At 39.9% G+C, this 14964-nt stretch overlaps 2 protein-coding genes across 3 annotated transcripts in view; one reads left to right on the top strand and one right to left on the bottom strand.

Moving 5' to 3' along the window:
* Positions 1-64: 64 nt before the first annotated feature.
* The window catches only part of SETD4 (SET domain containing 4), an 89262-nt gene continuing 74362 nt past the window's right edge, over positions 65-14964 (top strand). Inside the window, exon 1 of the mRNA XM_069871896.1 lies at positions 65-100. The gene's annotated coding sequence lies outside the window, so the exon portion shown is untranslated. The remainder of the gene's footprint in view (positions 101-14964) is intronic.
* DOP1B (DOP1 leucine zipper like protein B) overlaps positions 7631-14964 on the bottom strand; it is a 53290-nt gene continuing 45956 nt past the window's right edge. For both annotated transcript variants that reach the window (XM_069871542.1, XM_069871551.1), the window contains exons 31-37: positions 14698-14759; positions 13882-14010; positions 13248-13384; positions 12848-12903; positions 12195-12344; positions 11607-11736; positions 7631-10967 (exon numbers count right to left, since the gene is read on the bottom strand). In XM_069871542.1, coding sequence (XP_069727643.1) covers positions 10710-10967; positions 11607-11736; positions 12195-12344; positions 12848-12903; positions 13248-13384; positions 13882-14010; positions 14698-14759 — 922 coding nt within the window. In that variant the 3' untranslated portion in view covers positions 7631-10709. The remainder of the gene's footprint in view (positions 10968-11606; positions 11737-12194; positions 12345-12847; positions 12904-13247; positions 13385-13881; positions 14011-14697; positions 14760-14964) is intronic.

Below are 14964 nucleotides of genomic sequence, written 5' to 3'. Positions count from 1 at the left end.
GAGGGATCTGGCTGCTGTGAAGTTTGTAATAACATTAATACTACGCCTTGGAAAGAATAGACTATGCATAAGATTCCTGGGAGAATTGATCCCTGTGCATGTCAGTGGGAAATCTAACCTGTCCCAGCTCTCATCTTGCTGCACACAATGGATGGAGATCACTCCCTCATGTTGCACAGCCCTGATAAAGGATGCTGCTGTCTAAAACTCCAGAAGGAGTCTGAGAGAGCTTAATTGCCAGCGTTGTTAGTACCACTGCCTTCCCCACTCCCCCAGTGTTGCTGCCATTTCATCCCACGAGGGAACCAGGAGCCACAGTTCAGCTGCCAAAGGGAGATGGGATTTCTCACTGTGGTACTTCTTGTTATGATGTTTCTCATATATTTGCTGGCATTTTCAGTATCATTTACACTCTTCAGCCTCCACTGCCTTAAAATGCAAGGAGGCACAGGCAGTCCCAAGCAGTGTTCGCTTTGCTTGGGCAGTTCTCAGGGTGTTGTCTGTCAGACCAGGATGGAGAGGAGCAGCCTGGCCCCATGGTGGGCAGAGCCAGGGCTTTAGAGAGTTACGGCTTCTGCTGTGGCTGAAGTGGTGGTTGGAGATCATAGAATCATGGAATGGTTTGTGTTGGAAGGGACCTTAAAGCCTACTCAGTCCCAGCCCCTGCCATGGGCAGGGACACCTCCCACCAGCCCAGGCTGCCCAAGGCCCCATCCAACCTGGCCTTGAACACCTCCACAGATGGGGCAGCTACAGCTTCTCTGGGCAACCTGTGCCAGCACCTTTCCACCCTCGTGGTGAAGATATTCTTCCTTACAGCAAGCCTAAATCTGCCCCTCTCCAGTTTATATCCATTGCCCCTGGTCCTATCATTATAAGCCTTTGTGAACAGTCCCTCCCCAGCTTTCCTGTAGCCCCTTTCAGGTACTGTCAGGTCACTATAAGGTCTCCTCGAAGCCTTCTCTTCTCGAGTCTGAACAGCTCCAGCTCTCAGCCTGTCCTCATATGGGAGGTACTTCAGCCCTCTGGTCATCTTCATAGCCCTCCTCTGGACCTGTTCCAACAGCTCCATATCCTTCTTATGTGGACACAACACTCCAGATGGGGTCTCACAAGAGTGGAACAGAGGGGCAGAATCACCTCCCTTGACCTGCTGGCCACACTTCTTTCGATGCAGCCCAGGATACAGTTGGACATCTGGGCTGTGAGCACACACTGCCGGCTCATGTTGAACTTCTCGTCAACCAGCACCCCCAAGTCCTTCTCTGCAGAGCTGCTCTCAGTCACATCATCCCCCATCTTGTACTGGAATTAGGGATTGCCCTGACTGAGGTGTAGGACCTGGTCAACAATGGGCCTGGACAACAATGGCAGATTGATTTTTCACAGCTTCCAAGAAAAGTAGGGTATTGATATTTGTTGGTATTAACCTATACCTTTTCAGATTGGCCAGAGGCATTCCCTAGCAGAATAGCCAAGGCTCAAGAGGTAACCAGAACATTAATACAAGAAATAATACCCTGTTTTGGGGTTCCAGCAGCCATATCCTCTGATATGGCTGATATGACATTTTATCTCAAAAACAGTACAACAAATCAGCCACCATTTGGGAATAGATTGGCAACTTCATACCCCATATTGCTCTCAGTCAAGTGGCCAAGTAGAGAAAATGAACCATTTAATGAAACAACAGATTGTGAAATTAGGACAGGAGGCTAAATTGGCCAGGCCACAGTCTCTTCCTTTGGCTCTCCTCCACAAATGAACTAGGCTAAGAGCCAAGGAAGGACTGAGCCTTTTGAAATCTTGTATGGACAACTTTATGGAATACAGAAAGGGGTGTCCACACGAGCTGGGGATGAAATCACAAGAAAATGGTGGCATTAGGGAAACAACTCAGCAAAATTGAGAAACATGTAATTGGGACTCAAAGTAGGAGTTGGATGGACCTGTGCATAACATAAAACCTGGAGATAATGTATATGTAAAGTCTCTTGCAGAGAAAACTCTAGAGCCCCAGTGGGAAGGACCATTCCAGGTACTTCTTTTACTGCAATCAAGATTAAGGAGCAGAACGCCTGGATCCATCACTCCAGAGTAAAGAAATCTTGTAAGACCCCATGGAGGATGCAAACAGGTGCAACCTGGGAAGTTATACATTTCGCGTTTCCGACCGTAGGATATGGATGTGATAATAACCTGTACATACAGCTTACCCGCAACACAACAAATAATTTGAACCTGTCTAATTGTTGGGTGTGCACTGCTCTTCCCAGGGGTGATATGAAGATCCCTTTCCTTGGAATACAGGTGTCTTCTGTTAACTAGAGTTGGCCATATGATAATTTAAGGTATTCCACCTTGCCTACAAGATAAAAAATTATCTGGAAAGTGGGAGGGCCTTGTGCAGATAACCAACAAATGTTTAAACTCCCTATTGGGGAAATTATGTGTTGGAGTTTTGATTCCCCATTGCCAAAGAAGAAGGTAGAAGAGTTAAAATATTCTTGCAGACCTAACATCGTTCCCCCTTTGACATTTGATTTACAAGTTTTAGGAAAGACTGTTTTTATAGAACGAGTAAATAATACTGCTCCAAAGGTTGGAAACTTTAATTTTAATCTGAGCACTATTAATGGAACTAGAGGTACTAAACTAGGTGATGGCTCTTCAGAATGTCCCCTCGCAATTAGAAGAGGACTACAGCTCGATTACACATATGATTGTGTACCCAATGGATTATGATGGTTATGTGGAGATGGTCAGGCCAGAAAGTCCTTACCCCGTTACTGGGGTGGAACTTGCACTTTAGGATATGTGATTCCCCAAAATTCCATATTCAACCACTCTTGTCCACTTCCAGGAATAATTAGGACCACTTAATCCTCTTGTAGAAAGGCCGTCAAGCTTTCAGTTTTGTACGCAGGCTTTTTCCACAAATTTGTGTTAGTGAATTAGAAAAAGCTATAGTAACTATCTCAGCCATAATAGAGAAGCTTGAGAATTTGACAGTGGATGCCATTCAGAGGCTCCAAACAGAAATATCATCCCTAAGCAAAGTAGTAATACAAAACCACATGGCCTTGAATCTTCTGACTGCAAAAGAAGGGGGAGTATGTATAATAATAAATCAAACCTGTTGTTCTTATATAAACCAGGAAAAACAGGTTGAAACAGAGATACATTAGATTTGGGAAATGACTAAGATTTTACATATGGTAACCCAAGATGACACCTCATGGGGATTCACGGACTTGTGGGAAAAACTTACATCTTGGCTTCCTAATCTTAATTGGTTGAAGCAATTGTTCGCAACATTAGTTGGAATCTTAACCTTGGCAGTAGTAATTCTTACCTAAATTAAATGCTCCCTATAGTGCTTCTGGAGTACCAGAGATTCATACAGCAGCTGGAGGAAACATCAACTTCGTCAGAAGTTAGAATCAAATAAATATTTTGAGAAGATGTTAGATAAAGAATCTTCATGTTAGATAATAAGTAGTAAAAGAATTTACTAACTTTCTAGAAAAGGGGGGATTGATATCGGGCTAGGTGGACTAACAAGCGATGACATTTCAGTTTAACAGGATAACAATTGTTTAGCTGTAAGTTTTTAGCAATTATTTAGCTCCAGATAAGTACAAGGACAAGTTCTGCTTAGCAGAAAAGCTCCTGATAACAGGGCTCCAGCCCCTCCAGCCCCTGGTAAGGAGCAGAATTTACTGCATGAAGCAACTCGAACTGGTCAAGACTGGGCTTGTGGTTTGGAGGAACGCCAAGGACCCAGAGAGCATGCAAAAGGAACACGGTTACTGAAAGTTCACAGTGAGGAAGACCCTTTCTTCATCCTTGAGACCCAGCCCACGACCACCAGGGTCACATGCATGAGTAGGGGGAGGCAAGATGGAGCATATGGAAATAGCTTCCCAGAACTCATTATAATATGAAGTGGGGAAAGGTTATGAAGATGTATAGGCATTTTTTGAAATATCATGGATACGTAACACTTTGCTGCATAAAGTCAAGACAAGTTGCCACTGGGGGTGCGCATGTTTTTGGTGAGACGACTCCCTGTGTGCCTGTGCGCAAATAAACGTACCTACTTTACAACTTTCGAGTTGTTGAGTTAGTTTCCACAAGTCAGTGGTGCCAGCTTGTCTGTGGTGCCAAGTTCGGTGGAGGGGCAGTTCTGCAAATCCCCATATAAATGGGTACATGGGAATAACTCCATGTCTTTTGTGTAGGCTCAAAAATAGGAGACTAAGCGCGAACTGGCATTCCCCGTAGGTCCTTTTGAAGTGCCAATCCTGTGGAAAGAGGTGGTACTATTTAACCAGAAGATGAAGGGCTAAGTGTTTTAAATGTTTCCCTGAAATAACGAGATGATATAATTGGGACAGGGCCCACCAAGAGTGCGAGATAGTAAAGCTCATCTGTGGAAAGGGGCATTTTGTCCCAGAAATCTGGGATGTTTGGGAGGAAGACTGGGAAAAGGTTAAAGAGTGGTGGAAAGGAAGGTTCAAGTGGAAATTGAAAAAGAAAGAGGCAAAACTATGTAAAAGGCAAGTTAAAGAAACCCAAAATGGGAAACACACAGAATAAAGAGATCTTAAAAAAGAGCCCTCTGGGGTGTGTATTAACACATTGGAAGGATATTGTTGGAACTGGGGGCACAGAAAACAAAAAGACCCTTATTAAATATTGTAATCAATGGTGGCCGCTTTACAAATAAGATGATGAGGCAAAGTGGCCACTTAATGGGACAATAGATTATAACACCTTCTTACAATTAATGTTTTTGAGGAGAGAAGGAAGGTGGGATGAAGTGTCTTACGCGGAAATGTTTTTCACCCTCCATAACCATCCAGAGTGGCAAATGGACTGTGGAATTGTGCCTCCACAGGACCCTCTGGTACTTGCCCTTGGACTGTGTTGGTGTCCCATACAGTATTTACTGTACTGGGAGTGAAGGTGGACACTGGCTTTCCCCCCAGAGGTTCTTGAAATATCAGGCTGCAATGGCAGAGCAAGATGATGTGGAAATTGTAGTTACTAACATGGTCAATCCAGCCTCTTTTCTTATCGGAAACACAGGGGAACCAGTACATCATGACTGTCTGGAAACTATTGAGGTGACATACTCGAGCCGTCCGGACTTGAAGGATAGTCCTACGGAAAATGATGAAGATTGGTTCACGGATAGAAGCAGTTACGTCCTAAGCGGTAAAAGACATGCTGGATATGTCATTACCACCAGTCGAGACATTAGAGAGTCAGGACCTTTACCCATGAATTCCTCTGCACAAAAAGCAGAGATAATTGCTCTGACCTGTGCATTGGAATTGGCCCAAGGCAAAGCTGTAAACATCTGTACAGATTGGAAGTTTGCCTGCGGAATTGTACATGCGCACGGAGCAATCTGGAAGGAGAGAGGGTTATTGAACTCACAAGATAAACACATCAAACATGCAGAGGAGATCCTGAAACTATTTGAAGCAGTCCAACACCCTGAGAAGATAGCAATCATGCATATCGAGGCACACTAGAAAGTGAATTCGGAACTGGAAAGAGGAAATGAGCTGGCGGACAGAGAGGCAAAACAGGCAGCCAAAAGAGAGGTAAAACCTTTGATCCCCGATGCGCGAATCTTGCTGGAAGGAAAGCCCCAATGTACCAAAGATCAGAAGCTCATTGCAGACTTGGAGGGGTCATATAATAAGGAGGAATGGGCTCTCACCCAACAAGGGAAACTAACCATTCCCTCTTATTTAATATGATCTTTGATAAGAGAGGAACATAGAAAAATACATTGGGGAGCAGAGGCCCTATATAAACACCTAATTAGAGAAACTGTAGCTAGGAATTTATACGCTACTGTGAGACAAGTGACTCAGCAGTGTGATCTTTGCCTCCAGACTAATCCCAAAAATACCCCCACACCGGGAATGGGCCAAATCGGGAAAGGCTGCTCACCTTCCCTTCTCTCCCCACTTCCTCCGCCCCTCGGACAGCCTGGGCCAACCAATGTGGCAAGAGCCCCCCAACACGTGCTGATGGGGGTCGGATGGGCAACTGTTTGCATGCCAAAAAAAAAATGTATAAAAGGGGAGGGGAGCCTGGACCGGGTGCGCCTCTGGCTAGACACGGTCCAGCCTCAGCCACGTGCCCAGCGCTGTATACCTTGCTTTGTTGACTTTATTCTACAATAAAAGACTCTCAGAATTTTAATTTCCAGAGTGTGTTTATAACACTACCCTCAAGCAGATCAACACTTCCTCCCAGCTTACTGCCACCTGCGAACTTACTAAGGGTACATTCAATGCCCTCACCCAGATTGTTGATAAAGATAGTGAACAGAACTGGACCCAGCAGTGAGCCCTGGGGAAGACCACCTGTGACCAGCCTCCAACTGGATTTAACTCCATTTACCACAACTCTTTGGGTTTGACCATCCAGCCAGTTTTTAACCAGCAGAGGGTGTGCCTGTCCAGGGCAATGGCAGCCACTTTCTCATGCTGAATACTGTGAGAAACGGTGTTCAGTTGAGGAGCAGCCTGCAACAGACCTTGAGGGAAATGCTTTTCCCTGCTAGCTTCAACAAAAGCCTCCTTCCTCCCTCCCACCCCAGCCATGTGAGGCCTCACAACACTGCCCACCAACATGAATGAGACTAATGACTGTATTGGGGTTACAAGGAATGCATCGTGCCTGCATGGATGCCTCTGATCAGGCAATGATCATGGAAAACATACTATCTCTGCCTGGAAGTGTCATCAGTTTTGATCAATCATTTTTCTTCTATCTGCCTGCTCCCTCCATTCCTTTGATCTGTTTGCAGAAATGGGATCTAACAACCCAATCTGCTGTGTCATCACCACTGCTGTTGGCCTCACCTTAAGCTCTGGGAACTGATCATGGGGAGAAAAACAGTACTTAAGTAGGGGAGCTGCACAGGAACAGTGATTGCAAAAGATGGAAGTTTGTTGTTACTGCCAAATGTAAATGGCCAACTCATACTTCTCTGGGCTTAGACTTTCAAGCTCAGTTTTATGGAAGAGTTTTCTTCCTTCCAAATGAAAAGGCAGTACTTTCAGGGCATTTATCCTAAACACCTAACAGCATAAAGACTGCAGATTGGAAAACTCTGGTGCACAGAGCATTATTCAACAGTAGCTCCTAATATCCCAGGGAGAGGTGTTCCCTCTGAACAAGGGCTCACTGCCTGTCAGTCAACAAAAAAAAACCCCAATGCTGCAGCAGCAGCTTCCTCCATCTTCTCCACGCAGTTCTTCCAGACACACAAATCACAAAACTTGTCCCACAGGACTGGCATCCTAGAATAGAAAGTTCAGGAATGCAAAAGATAGGCACATATGAACTGGAGCTGTAGGGGCTTGTGATGAGAGGATTAGGGAGGCAGTGGTGCAGTCTTTCCCTAGGCAAGTGTAGGGGCTAGCACAGATGACCACTGAACCACTGCTGCTAAGATCCACACTGAGGTCTGTAGAGATCCGTACAGAGCCCTCATCCATTGAAACGGAATTTGAGAGCTTTTACAGAATCAGATAAAAAGTAAAGTTGGTGTGTGAGCAGTAAAGCTAGTGTGAAAAAAGACAATTGCATTTGAAAAGGTATTTCAAAATAACATTTAATATTAGAAGAATTACATTCAAATATAGTATTGAAAACACTTAACCACTGCTTAATGCTCCATATTTTGAGTTCTCCTGTTCTTTGGAAGTTACCTTGTTTGCACCTGCTAATTTTTTTCCTTCAGGAAAATGAAATCCTTTTGAATATTTAAATATGTCTCCCTCTGTGTGTCATGCATTGTTGCTATGCTATCTCAGCTGAAGTATCCAAAAGAGAGAGCCACGCTTGGGTATTCTGAAAACAAGCAAAGAACTACACAGCAAAGCAAAAGCATATTCTCTCCTGTTCTTGATAATCAGTTTGAGGCAAAAGGTTTTTTCAGATTCATCTATAGTTAAGTTATTCTGCTTTGGCAGTACCATTGTTAGAGCAGTATAGCCTTCCTTTGCATGGATTTAACAGCAGTAAGTATAAGTAGTAAAATAACTACAGTTAGTCCCATATAGAAAAGGAATAAAGTTACACTGCTAGAGATATCTTTAGACCTATGGAACTGTGCCCCTCCACCACCCAAGTAATACTTTTCTAGATAAAACCTTGTCTTCCTTATTCGCACCCTATCTATAATGATGCAGCATCTGCTTATATAATATTTTTAAAGAATTTTTTCCTAGTAAGAATTAGATTCTGCAAGTCACAAATATCCGAGGCTGTTTACAGGAGCCACCTGCAGGACCACAGAATAAAGGTAAATGTAAGTATGAAGGCAGGAGTTAGAAGCAAGTGGTGTTTTTGTAGATGGTAAGATCATCTTAGCAGTTAAGAGTTACACAGACATAAGTCATGGATTCTGTTTTTCAAGTTCACCACCAAGGAATAAGTGACTGATGTCTGATCCCCTGCACATCTGAAATACACGCAGGCAGAACAGGACGTTCTTTTTCAAGGGGAAGGATGACAAAACCCTTAAAGTTACTGTTTTGCCACCTCCAGTTAGCGAGGAAACTACGTGAAAGCACAGGTTTATATAGCTTATGGGAGAATGTAAAACAAAAGGTTTGATGGTAAAAAGCTGTCTCAGATTTTGATAGCCCATTTGACAACATCTCATCAGGATTTTAAGAGAAATACCCAAGTATGGAAAGCAATAACCAGAAAGCTGAAAGAAAAATCACCAAATCATCTTGAGTATTAACAATATTCTCATTAAAAATTATTGAATATTTGTAAGTAATAAACAGAGTATTTTAAAAATACCTGCTCCAATTTTCAAGTAATGCTTTAAAAGGATAACTTTTCACTTCTACTCATTCAAATAGCATTAGAGATCATTAATAAATTATATTAATACAGATAATTCACATTCTTACTGATCACACATTACACTTCAGTCTATCACTTTCCTTAACTGTAAAATTGCACATAAGCTATTTAAGTTTAGCATACACCTATTTTAGTATTATCTTAATCGAGCATTATAGCATTATCATAGTAAAGCATATTGTTCAGTGTTTCATTATTTTAGTTTATAATCCAAAGATGAAAACTTCATATATCTGTAAGTAAGAAATCACTGCAGATTAGCCTTCCGTGTTTGTTGTTTGAGTTTTGGAAAAAAACCATCCTGACCTCACAACCTAGTCATATTAAACCATATATTTTGTATATTCTTTTTTAATTAGCAAAAATGACAGTGGTGAAGTCCAATACCCAGCACATTTACCTCAGTTGCGATGTTCCAAATAACAAATAACACAAAAAGCATGTACCAGTCTGCAGGTATATCTTACAAAATTGATTTATCTGGAGGCAAAAATGGTAAAAAAAACCCCAAACAAAACAACTGTTGAATTTCCTCTTCCAGACAAATCAGCTTTGCAAATTCAGTCAGATAATCCACTAAATATGAAAATTCAATGGAGTCCACCTCCTCATTTAAAAAAACATTCTTACTGAACCATTAGTTGTATGTGATGCTATGATAATGCTTATCCACTGGCCATCAGAAACATCCTTCAGACATGCAGCTGTGCTTTTTGGTGCTAGAACTAATCCTTTTCTCCCAGTTCCTGGGCAGTGGTAGCAGTGCAGTTCCAAAATAAGCTGCACCTTAAACATTACTGTAGTCGTGGCACTGTGGATAATCTCCCTATCTCTATTAACACCTAGGAACAGCCAAATACATTCTTTTGTATAAAAAGCATTCTTTAAAAAAAAGAATTTTCTTTCCATTTTAAATAGGCTGTTGGTATAGAGCCATTTATATTTTTACAGAATTATCTTCACTTATTTGCATTTCAGAAGTTGCAAAGTGACCTTAGTCACTGAAAGAACCAAGTTTTTTAATTTAAAATACTGAATTAGAATATTTACGCAATTAATTAAAATAAAAATCCCTCAAGTAATGTAAATTACAAAATGTTACTGCATAGGTTTGTCTTTTATGCATGTGTTTATCTTGTATTTAGGAATCACTAATCCTGAAGAATGCTATTATAGCACAGAGTTGAAATTACAAACATGGCAAGTTTGCAGTTATGTGCACAATTCTGACTTATAAAATAGATGTTTGAAATTTGGGTAATCTGTTTAGAAGTTGATAAGTTTTAGGACAAGTTAAAGAAAGGAGAAGTAGAAGTGGGCTTTTACCTCAGGAAATGGCTTATGTGCAACGTGATTGTACACTGACATGCAATTAGTAGCTTTTCTTAGATTTACTTTCAGAACACATTTTCAAAAGCAGTTTAAAATACTTACTTGGGAAGTTACTGGATAAATGGTACAGTTGCTACTTTCACCAAGTCAAAAATATTCTTCCTTTATTTACAAAATCTCTTTAATCCTTCACATTGAAAAAAAGTAAAAGAATACAGTAACTATGATAAATTACCACTAAATCAAACTTGCCCTCCCCGCCCCAGATACTGAAGAATCCTGCTTTTTAACACCAACTCAGAAGCCTGGAAGAGCACTCCACAACAGCAGGAAGAAAACCCAAAAATGTGGTTTCAAAACTGGGGGAAAAAGAGGAAAGTAATTGCAGCCTTCCCCTGTAATTGCAGTCTTCCCTTTTTTTTGCTCTTTATTCACCATAAGCCAAGTGTCTGACTTGTGGCTTAACTTTCCATGTTTTCCAGGAAGTCACATTCAACGCTCTCTTCAAGCTGTTGCAAGATCTTTATGCCATTACTGCCAACATAGTCCACAGAGAGAGGTGCCTGAGTATGTGAATTCTGGGATTCACTCCCATTTGCTGTAAATGCACAACATAGAGTTTTGAAGAAGGGCATAAGCTGTGTGATGCTAGATATATAGCGGAAGTTCAAAAGAGGGCATTTGTGCTTCTTGGTAATTCCCTCAGTGTTGTTTGTTTCCTGTAAGCAAACAAATCTATACTTATTAAGGGTTTTGCATTAAGATACAATGTTGTTCTGGCTTGTCCGAACCCTGTACTATACACTTTTTCTCATACTAAGAGATACACAGACTAGAACTGAATCACAATATAAATTGTATAGATGGTATACTGAATTATTTCTATGTTTGGATTCGTGGTTTCATTAAATTAAAGTCTCACAAGTTCAGAACACAGCAGTTTTGGACTAGTCTTCAGAATACAGGGTTATATCTCTGAAACGCTAATGCCCTATTTCTGAAAGAACATTAAATCTTCATGGTAATTTAAAATGCTCTTGTAGTGAACTTTTTTTGACCAAGTACAGCAGTCTTTTTTATAAATAACAGTCCTGTCTGAGATCAATTGTTTTAACTGGGTGGTTCTGGGCAGATTTAAGGGAATAATATAAAACTACCTATTGTTCTCTCACTTAAAAGCAAACTGACATTTTCCAAGATATACATATATGAAAGCTGGCAGGTAATGTTTAAAAGCCTCTTGAATCTTATTAGAATATCTAAAAACCTGTTGCCCAACTTCAGAATTGTGCAGTTTGTTTAGAAAAGTAAGCTAATGGACTAAGAAAAAAGATTTAAGCAAAGCATTCTTTCTTTACCCCATATTTCGTCTTGAGTAGATCCATGATTCTTATAATGTGTGGTCTGCATTCCTGATGATTTTCTACCAGATGAGAGGTCACAGTAGATGACTCTATGTCCACCTCTGGGACAAATGCCCATTTGTACCTGAAACAAATGGATTACTTGATAAGAAGACAGGTAGAAAAAAAAAATCCTTATTTGGATTACACATAGTTTATTAGAGCACTGGTTTGTTTACAGAGAGAGCTGATGTAACTATAAATTTATCCTATTGCCAGAGACAAATAAGGATTTTACTTATTTCAGTATTTAAATGCAACTCTTTCAAAAAAATTCCCAAGCATGTGAAAGGAACAGTGTCCATCCTTCTCCCAGCTTTTCCAAGTTAGAGAGCCTCCTAATAATGATGGTGAAATCCTCCTACACTGACAAGACCAAATTGTTTTTCCAAACACCCAGAATTACATTTGTCTGAATATCAACATCTGCACTTGTAAAAGAACTGATGGCAAAATTAAGTCTAGAAGAAAAGAGATCTGGGATTACTTAAAGGATAAGAATGGTAACAACTTGGAGAACAGGTAAGTAATCAGAGGACTTACATTTGAAACAACTGCATCCTGTCAGGTGGAAATGAAAGAGCTGTGTCCAGAAACTTACAAGCTGATAAGTACAAGGACAGTTCATTCTGCTGTATGTCAGATCCACTGCCATCACCCGAGACTTTCTGTTTGCTTATTTTACTGTTGCTCCTGTGTTAGTTACAATTAAGATGTGCACCATTACAACATAAATCCATTAAGTGTTTTTCATTTAGCAAAAGAGAAACATAAACATTTACACAAATGAGCACTTGCACCTGTGTGCAACAAAAACTATTCTTATTTTGTGAGCACTGTGATTAATATAAAAGGATGTTAGGAGAAAAAATAATTTAAAAATATTCAGAAAAAATGTCAACATGTTAAAATATTCAAATGTTGACTTAGCATCTCTTATCTTCTTGCATGCAACTAATAGTAGGTGCTTATGTTTTTTTTAATATCACTATTTTAGCTGCTGAAAATAGTTCCTAAACTATGATTCATCAGTAACAGAAATACACAAATGCAATAGAAAAAAAAATTCCTGTTGTCTCCTCCCTATACGAGAGATTTAAAGAAACAAAGAAAGAAAGATTGATTTGCAGGTACAGAACAAGCACAATCGTTACCAGCCTTCACAAGTTCTCTGCCACACAAATGGTAATTCTTACTTTGGTGGTTCATCTTCCTCAGTTAAATCTTCTTCCAGCTGTAGAAATGCCTGGATCTTCAAAGAAATAGATTATTTATGGGGATGCTGAAATGTTTATGCAACTCAACAACAAAAAAGATACACTTCACATAGTATAAGGAACCACTGATTTATAGTTTACTCTTATCACTTGCAACAAGTTAAGAAATCATGGAAGAGATTACAGGAACAACAAAACCAAAATTAATCAAAAAAGTATTTCCTAATGACAAAGTTAAATCTTTTCCCAAATTATCAGACTAACATAAACCTAAGAAAACATACCTTTTCAAACAGCAGGTGTATTTGGAAGGAAGAAAAAGGTGAAATGGGAAAAAACACACACACTAATTAGTTTCAAATCACTACTTATTCCTTACCAATTCAGTTACCATAATTGGCCACAACGAGGTTAGATGCTGAGGAGAAATCCTTAACAAAAGGACTCTAAAGAAGAGAAACATCTGTGCAGCAGCTATAGAAGTCTGCCCAACACGCAGGTTCTCAGTCAGTCGTTCTGAAATAAACATAAATAAAGTTCAAAAAAACCCTACCCTGGAGTACTGTTTTCCTGCACATGTGTTGTTTTGGAAATAAAAAATGTAGAAGGTGGTAAAACAGAAGTATTTTATCATCAGTTTTGGGTTGAATCCTTTGTACTCTGTTAACAAAACTGTGATTCAGAAAAAGTGAAGATTCAGAAATGAATACATGGTGGCTTTATACTAGACAAAATTTTGTCAAAACTGACATTTAAGGAGACCAGTAACAGCCCAAGAGTGGCTGGAAGATTGCCACAAAATAATAATGTTTCCAATTATAGTTCCAGACGAAAGGCTTTGGAATCCAGATTTATGTCTTGCTCTTAATAAGATATATTTGTAAGAATGCAGACACTCATAGCATCATGAATTCTGTTAAAAACTTCTAAGAAATGGAAGTATGTGCTGGAAAATAGGCAACATGCCATTATTACATGATTCAGGCATGTGTTACAGCTGGAAAAAATCTTACCTTGTATTAAGGGAAGATAGAGATGATACTGATCAATCTCTCCACTAAAGACAGCGAAAGCTTGCCGCTTTAACAACATTGCTTTTTGCTCACAACTTGGGTACAGCTTCAAGGCGCTGCTCTGCATATCTATAACAGAGATAAGAATTATCTACCATATAAAGACTTCTTGTGTTTTGGGCTGCAAATAATTCCTATGTCCTGAAATCTCTGAAAAAGAAAAACTCTCTTTGGGTCTACTGATTAGTGAATTGTAAACCTTCAATTATTCTTTATAAAGATCTGAAAAAAGAGACTGAAGCTGCTATTTCTTTTGATGCTTTAGGCAAATTTATGGGGTCCTATCCCATCCTTTCTCCCAGGACTTATTCCCAGGACACTCTCCTCAAGCCTGAATTACAGAACAAAGCATGTTGCTCAAGCGTTTGCTGTACTGGTGTACCACATTCCTACAGCTCGATACCAGTATACAGAGACCAGAACATTAGCGAAAGTCTCCTTGCTTTCCAACAGGGAACAGCTGCAAAAGATCACACTTCAGTTACATAAAATTATGGCAAAATGTAAATGCAGGAGTCCAACACAAGCACTTCTAGAACAAAAATACTTATGGTGTGTTTTAGACAAGACCAAAATACAGAAGCAACTTGGCATAGATTTTAGTTGCAAATAAAGGTGACAATGTACTCAATTATGCAAATGCAGCACTGTCTGCATTTTATTGATAAAGTAGTATATTAAAAATGCAACAAAACGCTCCAATACAAGTAGATTTCAAATTAATGTAGAAATAAATAATCAGTAACTGATACTTACTCATCAAATCTTTAAACATAGTTTTCTCGTGCGTTAGAAGATGATCAATAATGGATCTCCAACTGAACAAGATATAGAAGGAATTAAGTAACCAGAGAAAGCTTTTGTACAGATTTACTTTAGAAAAGATTTTGGTCAAATATTTCATACAAGGAAACAGTTTCCAAACGGTTTTCAATATGCAGACTTTTATCTGGTTTAACACATACTGCATTCTAGGTCCTCCAGCTCTCCTGTATGCAGTTCCCTAATCACTAGGGGAAGTAT

This window comes from Phaenicophaeus curvirostris, chromosome 1, assembly GCF_032191515.1.
Source record: "Phaenicophaeus curvirostris isolate KB17595 chromosome 1, BPBGC_Pcur_1.0, whole genome shotgun sequence".
NCBI classification, from domain to species: Eukaryota; Metazoa; Chordata; class Aves; order Cuculiformes; family Cuculidae; genus Phaenicophaeus; species Phaenicophaeus curvirostris.
This window is presented reverse-complemented; position numbering and strand designations above follow the sequence as displayed.